The 19015-nt window shown below is 38.8% G+C and overlaps 3 protein-coding genes across 3 annotated transcripts in view; all 3 read right to left on the reverse strand.

Moving 5' to 3' along the window:
* Window positions 1-19015, reverse strand: part of hs6st3a (heparan sulfate 6-O-sulfotransferase 3a) — a 292872-nt gene that overhangs the window by 83896 nt on the left and 189961 nt on the right. The window lies entirely within an intron of this gene.
* Window positions 2799-8240, reverse strand: tuba8l4 (tubulin, alpha 8 like 4). Its single transcript, XM_067458958.1, has 4 exons — window positions 8082-8240; window positions 6681-6903; window positions 6432-6580; window positions 2799-3926 (listed from the first exon to the last, which is right to left on the reverse strand). Exons 1-4 carry the CDS (start codon window positions 8082-8084, stop codon window positions 2949-2951), a joined length of 1353 nt encoding a protein of 450 aa, XP_067315059.1. The 5' UTR covers window positions 8085-8240; the 3' UTR covers window positions 2799-2948.
* On the reverse strand, window positions 13473-18538 carry LOC137093926 (tubulin alpha-1A chain-like). The gene is made up of 5 exons (XM_067458959.1): window positions 18382-18538; window positions 15814-15873; window positions 15328-15550; window positions 15063-15211; window positions 13473-14614 (listed from the first exon to the last, which is right to left on the reverse strand). Exons 2-5 carry the CDS (start codon window positions 15814-15816, stop codon window positions 13637-13639), a joined length of 1353 nt encoding a protein of 450 aa, XP_067315060.1. The 5' UTR covers window positions 15817-15873; window positions 18382-18538; the 3' UTR covers window positions 13473-13636.

Raw genomic sequence — 19015 nt, forward strand, 5'->3', positions numbered from 1 at the left:
ACTACTGACAATAATTTTCCCAAATTCCAAATAAAAATATTGCAATTTAGAGCATTTATTTGCCAAAAGCAATAACTGGTCAAAATAACAAAAAATATGCCGTGTTGTCAGACCTCGAATAATGGGGAAAAAAGAAAGTTAATATTCATTTTTAAACAACACCATACTAATGTTTTAATGTAGGAAGAGTAAAAAAAGATATTAATATTTGGTGGAATAACCCTGATTTTGAATCTCAGCTTTCATGCGTCTTGGCATGTCCTCCATCAGTCTTTTTCATTGATGTTGGGTGACTTTATGCCACTCCTGGTGCAAAAATTCACGCAGCTCGAAATTGTTTGATGGCTTGTGACATCCATCTTCCTCTTGATCACATTCCAGAGGTTTTCAATGGGGTTCAGGTCTGGAGATTAGGCTGGCCATGACAGGGTCTGGTGGTCCTCCATCCACACCTTGATTGACCTGACTGTGTGGCATGGAGCATTGTCCTGCTGGAAAAAACAGTCCTCAGAGTTGGGGAACATTGTTAGAAGCAAGTTTTCTTCCAGGACAACCTTGTACGTGGTTTGATTCATGTGTCTTTCACAAAGAAAAATATGTCCGATTCCAGTCTTGCTCCAGCACCCCTAGATCATCACGATCCTCCACCAAATTACACAGTGGGTGCGAGACACTGTGGCTTTAGGCCTCCGTCTAACCATTAGACGACCAGGTGTTGGACAAAGCTGAAAATTGACTCATCCGAGAAGATGACCGTACTCCAGTCCTCTACAGTCCAATCCTTATGGTCTATAGAAACCTCAGCCTGGCTCTCCTTTGCTTCTCATTGAAGAAGGGCTTTTTTCTAGCTTTGCACGACTTCAGCCCTGCCCCTAGGAGCCTGTTTCGAACCGTGCTCGCCGTGCACTTCACCCCAGCTGCCTTTTACTTTATCCCTCTGCCAGTAAATCCAGAATTGAACCCTTCTTTTCCTCACTCAAAACTTTCCTTTTCAACTTTTTTTTGATGATCAATAATTATTTTTTGATTCCAATTACTTTTGAGGTACTATTAGCACTGTTTTTGCCATCCAGCTGGTCCTACTGCAAGAGGATAGTGATAACAGAAGTTTTTTTTTTAAATACTTTTCCTTATTACATAAGATTGGGTTCAGGTGATCACCTAATCAGCACCTCATTCAGCAAAATGAGGTGTGCTTGTGTTGGAATTCAACAGACATTGGAATGGAATGGCTCCCATACTTGTAGAGATGCTGATGTACGAAAAAATTGCAGTGGTCTCAATTTTTTTCAGAGCTGTATATATGCACATGCAGCACATACTTTTCATTGGCCCTCAGGGCTTGTTTAGCGTCTTTCTGGAGTCATGTGACAGGCATAACCAGTCCTTTCACTTGTTTTCTTGCAGATAAGCTCAGTGCCAACTGGAGTCAGAGCAGAGGCCTACTTTGCACTGTAGACTCGCGCTGTAAACCATGTCCGCACACTATTCACTTGACAAATAGGTACAGGGGAAAAGGGCTTATAAAATGTGGAATTTCTCTGCTCGTTCTATAATTACAATCGTTATAATGTATACACGCAATGCTTGGTCTGGTAGTTATTGTTTTGTGATGTCCTTCATAGCTGTATGTTGTGTATATAGAGGCTCATGTTAAGGGCTGTATATGATCCACTGAACGTTTGTGTGTGGCTGTTTGTTCCCAGCAGAGATCCGGCTCTCCTTTTTCACAAGTAAGACAAACACACAACCCTATTCATCGGCAGTGCATGTTTAATCTGTAAACTATTATCCAAAGCAGGAGACTGGATAAGAAGATTAGCTTGCCTGTGTCAAGAATATTATGTACGTTGGTTTAATGGCAGTCAATGCAGAGCACTAGGAGTCAAACGTTTGGAGTCACTTCTCTGAACCTAGGTTTCTCGTGATCTATAATCTTTTGATTGAGAGGATTCTGCTTAAAAACGTAAAATTAGTTTTACAGAAAAATATAGAGTGGAAAGCTTTTAAGACTTTTTTTCCAGGTCAGATATCTCAGAAAATTGGTAGCAAAAGTGTGCGCAGAGATGTAATCTAGCAAAAGTGTGATGACTTTAAAGCTTGAATACAAGTTTAAGCAACATTTATTCTTATAAAGAATAATGGTCCCTAGCTAGAATTAGTTAATGTATTAACTAACATGAACTAACGTTAACTTCTTTAATGTTAGTTAATAAAAATTCAGCTGTTCATGGTTTGTTCATATTAGTCCACGGGCAATAATGTTAACGAGATTTTAATAATCTATTAGTAAATGTTGAAATTAACATTAACAAAGATAAATGCTAAGCTTTATAAGTGCAACTAATGACCATTATCCTAAAGTGTTACTCAACTTTTGATTTAAAAAAAAAAATGCCACTTAATAATGAACATGCATAGGACAAGATTATTGGAAAATGGATGGGCTACAAGTGTTGTATTTCAGTTTGGATTAATTCACCATTTAAAAAAAGAATAAATCAGCTATTTTTATCTAGAAAAGTAGATTAGGCTAGTTCCTAAAGAGGTTGTTTATTGTGTGCGAGCATTTTAAAAACTGGTAGTGATGCTATATTTCTAATTGTGAAAGCCATGCTTACCTTTTCTCTTGACACCCAATGCAGGCATAATATGGTTGTCAGATTATCACAGTATTACCTCATGTCATCTTTAAACGATCAAATTTTGTCAAGGCCCAGTGTCCCGCCCTATCAGATTGCAACAAGTCTTGCAAATATATTCTAATACTTTTAGAGACAAAAAAAAAGACAATCACAGCAGATTTTTAGCATTTTTATTGAATAGGTTGACCGATTAAAAGGAACACTTTTACTTCATGGAATGTGGTTTCATAACAGAACATTATACATATTAAGTCAGGCATGAGTTGTCTTGCTAGCTTGTGCAAGGGTCAGCAAGCCATCAACTTAATACTCCTCTCCTTCTTCATCCTCTTCTCCGACACTGTCTGTGCCCACCTCTTCATAATCCTTCTCCAGGGCAGCCATGTCTTCTCTGGCCTCTGAGAACTCGCCCTCCTCCATACCTTCACCCACATACCAATGAACAAAAGCTCTCTTGGCGTACATCAGATCGAACTTGTGATCCAGACGAGCCCAGGCTTCAGCAATGGCTGTGGTGTTACTCAGCATGCACACGGCTCTCTGCACCTTAGCCAGGTCTCCTCCAGGAACCACAGTCGGGGGCTGGTAGTTGATGCCAACCTTGAATCCAGTGGGACACCAGTCCACAAACTGGATGCTGCGCTTTGTCTTGATGGTGGCGATGGCAGAGTTGACATCTTTGGGTACAACATCTCCACGGTACAGCAGACAGCAAGCCATGTACTTGCCGTGACGAGGGTCGCATTTCACCATCTGATTGGCTGGCTCGAAGCAAGCATTGGTGATGTCAGCAACAGACAACTGCTCATGGTAGGCTTTCTCTGCAGAGATCACTGGGGCGTAGGTGGCCAGAGGGAAGTGGATACGTGGATAGGGCACCAGATTAGTTTGGAACTCGGTCAGATCTACATTTAGGGCTCCATCGAAACGCAGGGATGCTGTGATGGAGGAAACGATCTGCCCGATCAGCCTGTTGAGGTTTGTGTAGGTGGGACGCTCGATGTCGAGGTTTCTACGGCAGATATCGTAGATGGCCTCGTTGTCCACCATGAAGGCACAGTCAGAGTGCTCGAGGGTGGTGTGGGTGGTAAGGATGGAGTTGTAGGGCTCAACTACCGCTGTGGACACTTGAGGAGCTGGATACACAGCAAACTCAAGTTTTGACTTCTTTCCATAGTCGACAGAGAGCCTTTCCATTAGGAGGGAGGTGAACCCAGAGCCGGTACCGCCACCAAAACTGTGGAAGATCAGGAAGCCCTGGAGCCCAGTGCACTGATCAGCCTGCAAACAAAATGGTGAACATTTAGATGGGAAATATATAAATTACATATATATAATTTTTTTTTTTTTTTCCTGATATTTTATTCCCTAGCAGCAAGCAGCAGTTTAGGCTGCTGTCACTTTAAGGCCAGTTCAGACTACACAATATCAGCCCAATCCATGTGTAGGGTGTCATAGTGATTCGTAAACGAAAATGGCCATCAAATCGACCATTTCAGCTTCTAGTGTCATACTGGATGAAAACCATGCTTTAACAGCAGGTTTAATTCTTGTCCTCCCTAGTTCTGTCCTCCATGACATGTTGTCACATCTGTGATGTTGACCAATAGGAGCACAGAAGCTCTTCTGTACACAGCTTTCAAACATGGAGAAATTAAAGAAACGATGGTATTGGTGCTACAATGGAGGAAAAGTTTGAGGAGCTATAGCAACAATAATCCTACCTATAAAAGAGTGAAAAAAATATATATGTGCTGGTGTACAATACTGCCCTACAAAGGCAAAAGACCTTAACTCACTGGAGTGTGGAACTGAGAAAAATGACTTTAAAGATTTTTTGTTGTCCAGCCAAATTAGTTATAGGTAGGACACTGGAAATCTGGCATTTAGATGTTTTAGTAATGACAATTATCTACATACACTTTTTTTTTACTCAAACTTGACTTTTGACCCCTATTTTGAAGTTACGGCACTCTGCCTTTGTATTGTCTGCAAAAAATGTGGAGTCATGCCAAGGCAAAAGGCAGTAACTTCCATATTATCAATATTTGGTTGCTGATCACCATTTGCAAAATCAATATAGTAACACCTTTATAAAATCTAATGATCATGGCATTTATTTTGGATGATTTACAATTAATTATAGCCATCTTATTATTATTAAGGACACAATACCTCTAGTAAAGAGAATCTTCATTGGTGTGCAGCAAAACTTACAGGTTGATAGGTGACACTGAATTATATGAACAAGATAAGATTATTTCTAATGAGTAAACATTTGCATATATAATGCAAAGATATAAAAAAATAGAACAAATAAAAAATCTTGTAAAAATGCATGTGATAAGACAAATAGCAAACAGTGCCGCTGGTTAATCAAGGGTTAAGTTTGGCTATCACGCTATTATATTTTGGCTAATGACAGCGCTGACTGGATCGGATTGCCCATTCATAGGCTAAACAGAGTAATTATTTATTGCAATATGTTTTTAATGTTTTTATCTAGTAAAAAAAGATACAATAGGCTACATAGCTTATACTTTTACATCTTTGAATGAAAATCGCCAAGCCTAAAAGGACAACTTTTAGATTGATGTGAACGACAGGAATAATTCTCAGAATGCTTGTGGATTAAAAATCTCCGATGACGTTCATTGGCATGGATTTTATCGGGTTTACAAGAAAAGGTAGGATATATGGATATAATTGCGAACTGTTACTAGCCTACTGATTGTATGCGTGGTCGCACGCTGTCACTGCATTCGAGTAGCCTACACACACTCGTGCAGTGGGCAGCCCCAGACTGCCTGACAGCGCGCTGAGAGAATATTCTACATTATGAAAACATGTATGACAGTACACAGGCTACACCGTAACTCAAACGCGGCAAACTTTAATAGACATTAATACAAAGGCGGGACACCATAACTGCATGTCGGTACCGTAACTTATTTAAACGCATGGCTAAACAAAGGCAGAGTACCGCAACTCAGTTTGAGTGTTCTAAAACCAAGGCAAAGAGCGGTAACTGCTGTTACGGTGTTCTGCCTTGGTTTCTCCTGGGCTTTTGGAAGTTACTGTTCAGACAATCCATAATTTTCTCGAAAAAACAACATAATTGACTAACGATATTTATCCACATGATAAAGGAGGTCTTGAAAGTCCCAAAAATGTCAATAACTCATTTTCGACCAAAAACGAAGTTACGGCCTTTTGCCTTTGCACGGCAGAATAGCATAGGTGATTGAGCAAATCAGAAAGTACTGGAATTAGCATTAAGCCAGTACAACCATTGTTCGATTCTTGTTTCCGGAAATCAGTCGCTAGTTCTGCCTTCTTGACGAGATTACATGTAGTTAAAGTTGACAATGATGATTGATGATTGGCCGGGAAGTAAAATGCAGTCTGACATGGCTTCATAATGCATGGAAATAATAAACTTTCATGAAGGAGAAGAACCGCAATGTCACATTCATTTATTGTTCATAGAAACGGTAATTTTATCCCACACGCGTAAATATAAGGCATTGGATCAATTGCGCATCTGTGTCTCTTGCTCATTTTGGAAGAGTACAGATTGAAGCTAGATAAGTGTAGTTCATTAATGATTTGGAAATATTAAAAGATTACCCTGTCCCTTGCTCAAATGGGCCTCATGGTGGAATATTTCTTTCCTTTTAACGCTGTCCCCACCATTGACGCGATTGCAAAAATCACGAAATCCTGGAGGGACTGACTTAACATCTACAGTTTATAGGCAAGGCGGTGGCAGTATGGGCGTCTTACCAGTTTGCGAGTTCTGTCCAGCACCAGGTCAATGATCTCCTTGCCAATAGTGTAGTGCCCACGGGCGTAGTTGTTGGCAGCATCTTCCTTGCCAGTGATCAACTGCTCAGGGTGGAACAGCTGACGGTAGGTACCTGTGCGCACCTCATCTGAAAAAACAAGAAACTTCTAATAACTGCAAACAAACCAAAAGTTGCCCCAAAGAACAAAATTTACAGAAGGGGTCCACAAAAAAAAAAGATTTATTACCGATGACAGTGGGCTCCAGGTCGACAAAGACTGCTCTTGGAACGTGTTTTCCAGCTCCAGTCTCACTGAAGAAGGTGTTGAAGGAGTCATCTCCTCCTCCAATGGTTTTGTCACTGGGCATCTGACCATCTGGCTGGATCCCATGCTCTAGGCAATACAACTCCCAGCATGCATTGCCCATCTGGGCTCCGGCTTGGCCGACGTGCATGGAAATACATTCACGCTGGAGTAAGAGAGAAAATAAATAAATAAATCGAAAATATACATTTAAATATATCATATAAATAGACCTTATTACAGCAGAAATTACAAAATAGTTTTGGTCTCCCTGGAAAAAAACTATAGCAAAGGATGTTTACTCCACGGACTCTTCATATGGAAAATTGTTTAATGGTGCCTTTTTAAATGCAAAGTTTCAACTGTAACATTCTTAACATTACAAACATTGTATAATAGGTAGGGACTTTCTTTCAACTCAAATCGCTAAATAAGCTCAGTGCCTAGTAACAGCAATTTTTGCCTAAGATAACCGGTTTCCGAAGATCAATTGGTCTGCATGTAGATCAATACCCATTACCAGCTCCCAACCAGACACACTGCAGCTGTTTTAGGCGTTTTATCTGCATGAGCGCATACAGGCTTAAATGCTGACTAAGCCTAAAATCTGGGCCGACTTTGAAATGTACACATTTTGTACTCTTATGCTCAACCCTTGAATGTTACGCAGTGCTCATTTATACATCTGAAACAGAACTACGGAATTAAATGAGTCAGGGTGTGACTTATAGTGTGGGGGAAGAGACCCAAAGGGCAGGGCTGGTCCCTTCCCCCACCCAACGTGTACCACCCAGCTTTGACGAGACAATATGAGAAGGGGAAAAAAGCGCGATATCTGATCGCGCCTAAACTGAAGACCTTTATCCGCATATTTGAAATTCAGACGTGTCTGCTCCACCCTGTGACGCGCACATAACAAAAGCTAAAGCTTTAAAGCATGTATACGTGTAATACAATCATTTATATGTAACATCCATCTAATCAGAGCGTTGGTTAATTTTATACATATATCAGTTTGGTTTCTGCCCTTTTTTCTTTGTTCTGTGTGCCTTTCGAAAGTGCGTCAGACATCCTAAAGCTCCTGCTGTTGCGCGTGCGCGCGCATTTGTCTCGCGCCGCCCAATGCATCAAAATACGTTTAATCCTTACTAAACACGGAATTGTAAACGAATTGACATATATCTGATGCTTTTAAGACAGAAATTACTTAATTTAATAGAACACATTATATTGACATAATTTCGTACTAAACACGAACACCAGGGCTGTAAAATAACATTGTTTAGAGCGAGAAAATAATCGTCTGCCCTATTTACAGAAAATAAACGTGAAAATAGTACTCACCATTTTGTCAGAGTTTCCTTCGGACCGACGTTAAGGGTGCGGAAAATGAAGGCAGAATTGCCGCGGAAGGGGCCAGGCAACGTTTATATAGAGGCGCGCGACCGGATGGAGGAAAGGCGGGGCTCTGGGCTCACTCTGGCGGGAGCGACAGTTAGCGCGGTCACGAGTGAGAGAAAGGAAGGAACTTTTGGGCGGAATTTCATATGAACCCTGATCCGACCCATTCAGTCAGAAAATGATTGGGGGAGAATGGAAAGAGCCCAAATTGTACAAAACAAAACAATACAATCAAAACAAAAAACCCACGCACATATTGAAGAGTAAGATCGTTTTTGTGATTATATATTTGAAAAAATCCGCCATTTAAAAAAACAAAAAAACCTCATCACTAAACCAGACAAAGGCAAGTGTAAGATTTCATTCAGACTTTGGAAAAGGTTAGGCTTTTCCACAAATGTTTATTTGACCAGCTCTTTGTTTAGTTTTTTTACTTAGGCCTAGGGTTTTGTCTGCAAAAGTTTACTCAAAGAAAAGTTTTGCCTTTATTAATTTTTTAACTCCGTCATTGTCCTAAACCTTTATGACATTTATTTTATCCGTGGAACACAAAAGGTGTTTGTTTGTGTTTTGTTTGGTTTTTTTTACAATATTTGCCGGTTAATATAATGTAAGTGAACTGGGGATTGGAGACTGTTATCAATAAGGACAATATAAGTGGAGGTTTTGAGAATAAAACAGTTAATAACAGCTATATATTAAGTTATAAACATAAGATTAAGCTAAATTAATAGATTACAAATATTTATTATTTATTAATAATAATAATAATAATACAATTGTAATAAATAAATTAATAAATGAACAAACCTTAGCCTACATTACAGGTAAATTTAACATAACTAAATATTTTCCAAATATTGTATTACACTGTTAATTATTGTTAATTGTCATTTTTACACAGTATAATGGATTGGATCTTTACACAATTGGATCTTTACACAAACAAAATATAGCTGCATTTTACATTTCAGCATTAGAATGACTGAAGATTGAAAACCGTCGATTTGTGTGCTATAAGTATATATTCCACATCTATATTTGTGATATGAAATTTGAAACAGATTATTAAAAACGTTTAATTATTTAAAATTATTGCATTTAATGAATTTACTTCTCATAATAAATTATATTTAAATTATATTAAATTATAATTTAATTATATTATATAGACTTTATTTTTAAATGACACCTAATGGACAAATAATTTCTGAGCCCTGGTTTCCAAGAGTTTTAAAGGGCATTTGTTACAGAAGACCAGAACATATGGTCTGATCTGAAAACATTTTCACTTTTGCCCACAGCAGTTTTAACATTAATGCAACTTCATATATCTGTGTCATGAACTTTGCACTTTGGTAGGTCTGCAGGAAGCCTCAGCAGATGTACTCTTAAAGGGATAGTATTCCCCCAAATTAAAATTCTGTCATCATTTAGCTAAGTTTTCCTGAAACTAAACCTATATGAATTTCTTTCTTCTGAACACAAAAGAAGATATTTTGATGAATGTCAGTAACCAAACAGTTGATGGGCCCATTTACTTCTATATAGTATGGGGGAAATACTATGGAGGTTAATGGGCCCAACTGTACAACTTGAGGGTGAGTAAATGACGATAGAATTTTCATTATGGGGTGAACTATCCCTTCAACCAGAATATAATATTGTACATGTTCACATCAAACACATTGACTGTAATAATGTTTTCTCACCCTTTCCCCACACAAGGTTTTGTGGTTGGGATAAGCCCAAATGTTTATAGAGGGATTCAGTGGAGCATGCCTGGAATGCCTGGTCGGACTGGTGATGTTTTCAAGTAGAGGGCAGCACATTGGTGTCAGAGAAATTATGTTACTATTATGCTCACAAATATAAGAAAAAGAGACCATAAAAAGTCACATGGTTTTAGGGGAAAGTGTCTTCTCCTGCGCCAGACGGGGTGGGAGCAGATTTATTTTAAAAAGTTAAATGAAGGGAGCTGTATGTATAATGAGCTGTTAGGGGCCAGATTTGCATCCAAATAGATTACCTTCAATGTAAATTAGACCATTGTTTGTGGAATTTACCTTTCTATGTGTGGAACCATTTGCAATCTCTCCTCACACTGAAAAAAACCCTCTTAAAACAGGATGAAGCACAACTCTCACTACACTCTTAGACAGGAAGCTTGTTTCATATATATATACATATATATATATATATATATATATATATATATATATATATATATATATATATATATATATATATATATATATATATATATATATATATATATACATCCTCATAAATACTACACACTTCATATTATATATATATATATATATATATATATATATATATATATATATATTTGAATTTTATATATTTATATATATATATAATTAATATGAAGTGTGTAGTATTTATGAGGATCTATTGACAGAAATGCAATATACTTTATGTAACTGTTTTCAGTGGTGTATAAAGACCTTGCATAATTAACTGTTTTTATTACTTTAGAATGAGCCATTTTTCTCACACCGCAGGTCCCCTTTTACAGTAAAATGGCACATTTTGCACCGTCATGTTTCTACAATGAACGGACAAACTGCTCTACAGAGCACTATCACTCTCTGCTCTCTCTGCTTATTATATTTTTGTCCTGAGTCGTTGTTGGCCTTTATTCCACAAGGTCTGATGCACAATGATGAAGCGATGTTTTCAGGGCCGGCCCTGACCAATTTCACTCTCAGAAAAAAAGGTACAGTGCTGTCAATGGGGCAGTACCCTAACATACAAAAGTGAAAAGGTATATCCTTTTACCTTACTCACCCCTAAATGGTACATATTAATAACTTAAAAGGTACATATCAGTACTTTAAGAGTGCGTATGAGTGCCTTAAAGGTACATATTACCTTTTCGGTTTTGTACCTTAGGGTACCCCCCCAGTGACAGTGTTGCATTTTACTTGGTGCCCCTTGTATCAAGGTTTTTATATATTTTTGTAAATACACATACACACGCACGCACGCACACACACACATTTATTTTTAAAGGCTGATGATAGTTAAACTATGCAAAACTTGCACATACACCACATTGCAGCCTAAACACAAATAGCAAGAGAAATTGCACCTAATTGCCCCTATTGACAGAAATGAGAGAGGGAGGGGGAGATGTGAGAGAGGATTTTTCAGCCGTGACTTTTTACTGCGCCGAGTCGAAGTACTCTCAGAAGTGCTATTCCGCCATACATTATAGTTCTCCTCTTTAATCTGCTTAGAAAAGCACCATGTTATATTTTTTGTCACCATACTTGATCGTTCAGCTATTCGTGTAACTGTATTTAAATAGGGAAAATGTGGGCAAAGCTAAGTGCTATCAGAATGTCACCGTGCGTCAGAGAAATTAAGTGCACACACTGAGACGAGAGAGGTATGTATCATCTCATCTTAGTTCAGGGAAAACCGTAGTTTAATATGAAAAAGCGGTGTAGTATCCGTTTAAGAGAACCACTGATTGTTTCTTGTTTTGTAAAGTTTGTAATTAGTCTTTGAGGAGTGCAGTAACAGTGTTTGCTCACTTAGCCTGGCTTCCAGATATGAAATATGGATCTCTCTTTCATTATTATATATCCTTTTACTGAAACACTAGTCTCATGATATATAGAGTCAAGATGAATTTGGCCTGTACTATGTCTGTACCTTCACTGAGAGCAAGCACATGTTATCAGTATGTTTTGGGGAACATAGTTAACTGGAGCTCGATCAACTCCAACCTTGGAGAGACTGTGTATCTGTGCAATATTCTGTGTTACAGATCAGTGTTGAGAATGGGTATCCTAAGAGATGGGGTGGACTGGTTATTTTGGGTAAGATTATGCTTGCTCCCGACACGGAAGGTCACTACGGGCCTAATTTCGGGGGGAAAAAGTGTCAACAAGTGATTTATGGATACGTGCCTCTAATTTACTGACAATGTGTGGGCATTTATCATGACTGTTAATTTTCTCTGAGCCAGTCAGAATCTTTAACCTTGCAGTAATGACGTGGATAGACCTTGAAAACTGTATAACTGTTGGGACAATTGAATGTATGAATTTATCGACAAGAGAGTGAGCACGGCCTAACTCCTTGCGAGAGTTGAAGCTGGCTTCTGCTGAAACTGCAAACTATTCTTCATTAAATTTTTATTTTAATTAATTGCACTCCTGAATCTTGCATTTTCCATTACTGGTGCTGGGTCATAAACTGTTAACCACTAACAAGTTGGTCCAAAATGAGTCGGCAAGACTCTGGCCTCTGTAAATTCTCTCATATTACTCCTGTGTTAGCATCATTGCACTGGCTGCCTATGCGGTTAAGAGTGGAGTTTAAAATTCTAGTTTTTGTTTTCAACTTGGCCCCTTCATATATTTCTGAACTTTTAACTTTACATACATTTTCTTGAGCTCTTAGATCTAGTCATAGATTGCTCACTGTTCCAATAGCAAAATTAAAATGTGGAGAATTTGCCTTTTCCCTAAAATCTGGAATAAGTTACACATGAAGTCTGCACCTAAATTGCAGTTTTAAACCTTTACTTAAAACTCATTTTTTTTCTATTGCTTTTAATGTCCCTTGATGATTCATTTATGCATGCTTTCTTTTGCCAATTTTCATTGTATTTTCTGTTATTTTTGTCTGATTTTATTTGGGAAATTTTATAGTTATTTTTAAATATAATTGTCTCTGATTTCATGTGTGAATTTATTTTTCTATTCCCTTTGCCTTTATTTTATCTGTTGTAAAGCACATTGGTCAGCTGCTGTTGTTTTATATATATACATTTATTAAACTTTGGTATTTGACATAACATGATTTTAACCTTCAGGTCTGTGCAGGGCCATCTGAAAGCATGCTGACTTGAATGACTCATGATTTTAAGTCATGTAAATTGTGCACCACTGTTGTGGATTGCTTCCATGGCACCCTTTCAATGTGTTCTCCATTTGCATTTCCTTAGTCCTTCGGCAGTCAAATTACAAAGACATTACACAAGCAGGCTTCAGGTGGCACAGTACCGCCCAATCTTTTATTCGTTCCCCAGAGCACTTAAATCAAGAAAACACAAGCTGTTAGCACTGTAGTGATTAGCGTTGTAACAATTCGTAAACCTTTTTGTCACTACAGCAACTGTTGTTAGTAACTAGTTATCTTGTTTGCTGAGGAGCTATTTTTTTGTATGACAAACAACTTAAAATGTCAATATGAGTCTTCAGAAGATATCACCTTAACCTTTATGGTCTGTCACATGAGCTTGGAGATTGATTACAGACAAACAAAACAGACCGCTTTAATGAATAATCAATATCAGGAAAATTAGTGATTTTTTATTATTATTTTTAAAGGCACACAATCTACATGTCAAATACAGCTTTCAAACGAACATAAAAACAATATTTTCTTAAAGTGACAATACTGTTTATGAAAGCTATGAAGATTTGTGACATTTCTTGACAAGACCAGAGATTCCTTTAATACTCCTCTCCTTCTTCTCCCTCTTCTGCGACACTGTCTGTGCCCACCTCTTCATAATCCTTCTCCAGGGCAGCCATGTCTTCTCTGGCCTCTGAGAACTCGCCCTCCTCCATACCTTCACCCACATACCAATGAACAAAAGCTCTCTTGGCGTACATCAGATCGAACTTGTGATCCAGACGAGCCCAGGCTTCAGCAATGGCTGTGGTGTTGCTCAACATGCACACGGCTCTCTGCACCTTAGCCAGGTCTCCTCCAGGAACCACAGTCGGGGGCTGGTAGTTGATGCCAACCTTGAATCCAGTGGGACACCAGTCCACAAACTGGATGGTGCGTTTGGTTTTAATGGTGGCGATGGCAGAGTTGACATCTTTGGGTACAACATCTCCACGGTACAGCAGACAGCAAGCCATGTACTTGCCGTGACGAGGGTCGCATTTCACCATCTGATTGGCTGGCTCGAAGCAAGCATTGGTGATTTCTGCAACAGACAACTGCTCATGGTAGGCTTTCTCTGCAGAGATCACTGGGGCGTAGGTGGCCAGAGGGAAGTGGATACGTGGATAGGGCACCAGATTAGTTTGGAACTCAGTCAGATCTACATTTAGGGCTCCATCGAAACGCAGGGATGCTGTGATGGAAGAAACGATCTGCCCGATCAGCCTGTTGAGGTTTGTGTAGGTGGGACGCTCGATGTCGAGGTTTCTACGGCAGATATCGTAGATGGCCTCGTTGTCCACCATGAAGGCACAGTCAGAGTGCTCGAGGGTGGTGTGGGTGGTAAGGATGGAGTTGTAGGGCTCAACTACCGCTGTGGACACTTGAGGCGCTGGATAAATGGCAAATTCCAGTTTTGACTTCTTTCCGTAGTCGACAGAGAGCCGTTCCATTAGGAGGGAGGTGAACCCAGAGCCGGTACCGCCACCAAAACTGTGGAAGATCAGGAAGCCCTGGAGCCCAGTGCACTGATCAGCCTGCAGGATTAAATAATGAGTTATTCCTAGATCACTTGTCAGGATGTGTCTGCTGTTCTATTGCAGAGCAAACTTTGGTACATACTCTGCAAGAACAAAGAAATGTGTTTGTTTTCTCAAGGTGGCAAGAACAAATTTAATTTTGTCCAGATCATTCCATTCTTCACGAGAAAAGCAGGTGCCGAGCATTTCCATTTCTCCGCATTACTTAACATTTCTGACCAATTGCATAATAGTTCTCAGACACCCAGAAGCAAAAAAGTTCTGCTCAGATGATATGTTGGGAACAAGCTGCGAGAACTCCAAAACCATGGCTATGAGAACAAAATGACATAATTTTGTTCTCGCAGCCCAGGGAGTGACCACTTTTTTCTCTGTTCTTGCGGAGTATGTAATGGCCTTAAGACCCCCAAGATGAAGCCAATCTTTGACCCAAAGACTGTCTTACCAGTTTGCGAGTTCTGTCCAGCACCAGGTCAATGATCTCCTTGCCAATAGTGTAGTGCCCACGGGCGTAGTTGTTGGCAGCATCTTCCTTGCCAGTGATCAACTGCTCAGGGTGGAACAGCTGACGGTAGGTACCTGTGCGCACCTCATCTGAAAAAAAAAAAACTTCTAATAACTGCAAACAAACCAAAATACTTGAAGTTGTCCCAAAGAACAAACATTTACAGAAGGGGTCCAAAAAAATAAAATAAAAAAAGGTTTATTACCGATGACAGTGGGCTCCAGGTCGACAAAGACTGCTCTTGGAACGTGTTTTCCAGCTCCAGTCTCACTGAAGAAGGTGTTGAAGGAGTCATCTCCTCCTCCAATGGTTTTGTCGCTGGGCATCTGACCATCTGGCTGGATCCCATGCTCTAGGCAATACAACTCCCAGCATGCATTGCCCATTTGCACACCTGCCTGGCCGACATGGACTGAGATGCACTCACGCTATAGGGTGTAAATGAGAGGCATTATCGAAACTGCTAAAAGCAAAGGCAATTACCGCTCTTTTGGAAATATATATTTCTCTTTTAATTTTTATAAATGCAAAACTAAAACCAAAAACCATTATTAAGACAAAAATAAAATTAACACATTATTTGCTGACAAAAAGTATTCATGAAGACTAAGACCATTAGTTAAAAGTCAGGAACAATCCTTCATTGTAACAAATAAAGCATCAGACAAATAAATCTTTTAAAATGTCCTACCATTGTAGAATTTTCCTCTGGCCGACGTCAAGTTCGGTTGAGAAATCTTGTGACTGTTCTCTGTGAAGATATCATCGCTATTTAAAGAGCAAGCTCATGCCATGGTAACAAGGTTTGTTGTTGGCAACAAAGGGGTTAAGCCCAATTATTTGAATGTCAATTATGGATGACCACAGTGCACTGAACAAACAGGCCTAGTTACATCCCAGTGCTTTTTGTTTCCTGCCAAAGACACACTAACATGCCAACACTCGTCTAGTCATCCACGGTTATTAATATTTAACCCTGCAGTGCTGAATTAAAGCTTAGAATTTGGTGAGGTTTGTATCACAGATGGTTAAAGAAAAGAGAGTGTGAACTTAAAATGTTTTGGTCCAACTATCCTGAACTTGGGGTTAAAGCAATTTCTATTTTTCATACGTATGGTTAGGGAATAGGGATTTAATCAAACCCCCAAGTCTAAATGTCAATTGTTCATTTGAAGTGTTAAAATTTGAATGGATTTTGAATTGATTTGCTTAGCAATACCGTGGCACAACACCCTAGTGTCATGGCAGCAGCTTTTGCAAGGCCAAATACCCCTTATAAAATATACTTCATTTTTCCACAGATTTCCCAGCTTTTCTTAACCCTTTTGTGTTCTGTGTATATGATCATTTGCTTTTATACATTGTGTGTATTAAGTTACACTCAAAGGTTACTAACTGCCGAATCTACTTCTCTAAAAGCCCTCTCTCTGTCTTTGTTTCTGTCTCTACATAAGCTGTGCAAACTGACCCGGGCACCCGTCATCTACTATGTCATATCTGTACCCTAATTAAGTCTGTATACTATTGTTAACCGACTAGGTGGCCATGGAGCCCAAGAACAAACAATTCTCATCTGTTCCCTGAAAGTTCCCATGACAATAGATGCACATGAAACATAATCAAGGGGGAGGGTGGAGCATTGTTCAAATGTTTGGACTGTCGGCTAAAAATTTTTTTTTTTTTTTGGCATATCCAGGTTTTTGAAAGTCTTTATGGTCTTGAAAGTCCACATGAAAAATGTTTTTTTTCTTTTCTTTTTTTCTTCAAATTACATTTTGAGGTGGTTTAAATGGCGATTCCAATCAGATTTTTACAGATGTGTCTCAGGCTATGTTTAGACTGTTCAAATCCAATTTTTGTGCATATCCAATTGAAATCAGATTTAGCAAGTGTGAACGGCGGGGGGGAATAACATTTATCTGTGGTTTGAAATTTAAATTTAAATTTGCATTTCGGGAAATCCATTTCAGTCTGACTGCTCCGATTGGATTTCATGTGATTTATGTCTTTTTCACACCACATAAAATGTCAGATGTTGTTACAGGAGACGTGCTGAAAGTCACCTCAGAAAGGTCTTGAAAGAGCAGAAAATGCCAATATAACTGAGAAATATTTTGAAACTGGCAGAGATGACAGCAAGGTTTAAAGAGCACAGTAAAGTTAGTTTTAGGTTCAATGTTCCAAGTGACCATACTAACTTACTACGGGTAAACATTTTCCAAAGCCTCCAGTATGTAAAGCAAACAATATTTTTTTTTAGAAAGTAATTCACCAAAAGGGGGGTTTCATGTTTCAACGGTTATAGTAACGTTACAGTCCTAGTGATCAGACCGATTTTGCCAATACCTCCCTTTATGTATGTAACAGTACACAATTATGTTTAGAAAAAAATGGCGAATTGCTACAGGTAAATAATGCAAAATTTCACCAGTATTAAGTCCGTCTGGTCACTAGGAATATACTGCAACCATTAGAACATGAACAAAAGAAAAACTTTAGGTGAATTGCAGTATTTTATTTTCTCAAAATAATTGTGTACTGTACATACATCAAGCTAAAGTACTGAACAAATTTCACCTGAAGTAACTGGTCACCAGGAAGACATTTGGTGAGTTAACGTTACAGTGATTAAATAAAAATATATTTGTATTGTACAAGAGATATTAGCAGAAGCTCATATACAGTACGTCAGTCTGCTCACTAGTTAGCCATTTACTATAACCTTGTAAATATCGATCATTTGAATGAACGATTGGACGTTTATATTTTTGGACTGTGAGTGGAATTTGCAGACGGCCCCTTTAGCATCCTAGCAACCTAAAACTAACTAGCGCCACGCACACCAGCCCCCAACGTTTCTTCCCTCGACTCATAATAATATGAATTAGTCCAGCGCGACGGCTATACATCGTTATGTTGTAAATAAGACAAACATCTGTATTGCAAACCCCTCCATGTTTCGGTTGTTGTTGTTTTTGGATTAATCTACCAACGCAACGTCATCGCCATAGAAACCAATTACGTTACAGATATTCCGTAAAATTAAACGGCGGCAGGGGGCACACAAATAGGATTTGAACAGTTGCGACACACAATGTGGACAGTCAATAATTTTAGATTAGAATAAATAATCAAATAATCGTATTTGGACTGACTGAAAGTGTCTTTTTAACGCGACACACAAACACAATGATAACGTCTAAACCAGTGACAGAAAAACCTCACCCCCCTACAGCACAAAATATCACAATGTATATACCAGTTTTCTCCAGACGTCGTTGAGTTTGTCTTGAGCGATGGATGGGGACTCCTGCACCGTTACTCGACTTGGCGCTAATTTACAGAGCGAGACAAAGCACCTCCATTTATCCAGCATACGTTTTGGAAAAAAAAACCTCGTCATACGCGTGGGTACGCCTACGTGGTTACCAACGCAACGCAAACCATACAGATAGGTTTTTTATCTGATCGCTAATGGTACTAGTGCAGATAACGTTAGATCTGATTTGAGAATAAAATACAATTTGCCTGCAGTCTGAACATAGCATCAGTAGATATTATTATATTTAGAAGCTCATTGGCTAGCTTAACATTTCGGTTGGCCAAGGAATACGGTTATCAAAGAGCTGTCAATGTAGTTTAGGTTTTTATATGATAAAAATATCACATTAAAACTATTAAGAAACAAGAGATGCTTAGCTTTAGGGGCTCCTGGGTGTCACTGTCCTCCTATGAGGACATTATATTTTAGTGAATTTATCTGACACCATACACATCACAGTTTAGCAGGACAACAATTTGGTCTTTAAAGATGACTGAATGATCAAATGTAGTAATCTTATGGACGTATGATTCAAATTTTCATATTAATTTGTTATACATAAATGTCATGG

The sequence above is a fragment of the Pseudorasbora parva genome, chromosome 12, assembly GCF_024679245.1.
Source record: "Pseudorasbora parva isolate DD20220531a chromosome 12, ASM2467924v1, whole genome shotgun sequence".
Lineage (NCBI taxonomy): Eukaryota > Metazoa > Chordata > Actinopteri > Cypriniformes > Gobionidae > Pseudorasbora > Pseudorasbora parva.

Coding starts and splice junctions, on each gene's coding strand:
- LOC137093926 (XM_067458959.1), bottom strand. Junction 15,212..15,327: donor CCTGGAGCCCACTGTCATCG/GTAATAAACCTT, acceptor TTTTTTTTTCAG/ATGAGGTGCGCACAGGTACC. Junction 14,615..15,062: donor TGGACAGAACTCGCAAACTG/GTAAGACAGTCT, acceptor TTAATCCTGCAG/GCTGATCAGTGCACTGGGCT.
- tuba8l4 (XM_067458958.1), bottom strand. Junction 6,581..6,680: donor CCTGGAGCCCACTGTCATCG/GTAATAAATCTT, acceptor TTGTTTTTTCAG/ATGAGGTGCGCACAGGTACC. Junction 3,927..6,431: donor TGGACAGAACTCGCAAACTG/GTAAGACGCCCA, acceptor TTTTGTTTGCAG/GCTGATCAGTGCACTGGGCT.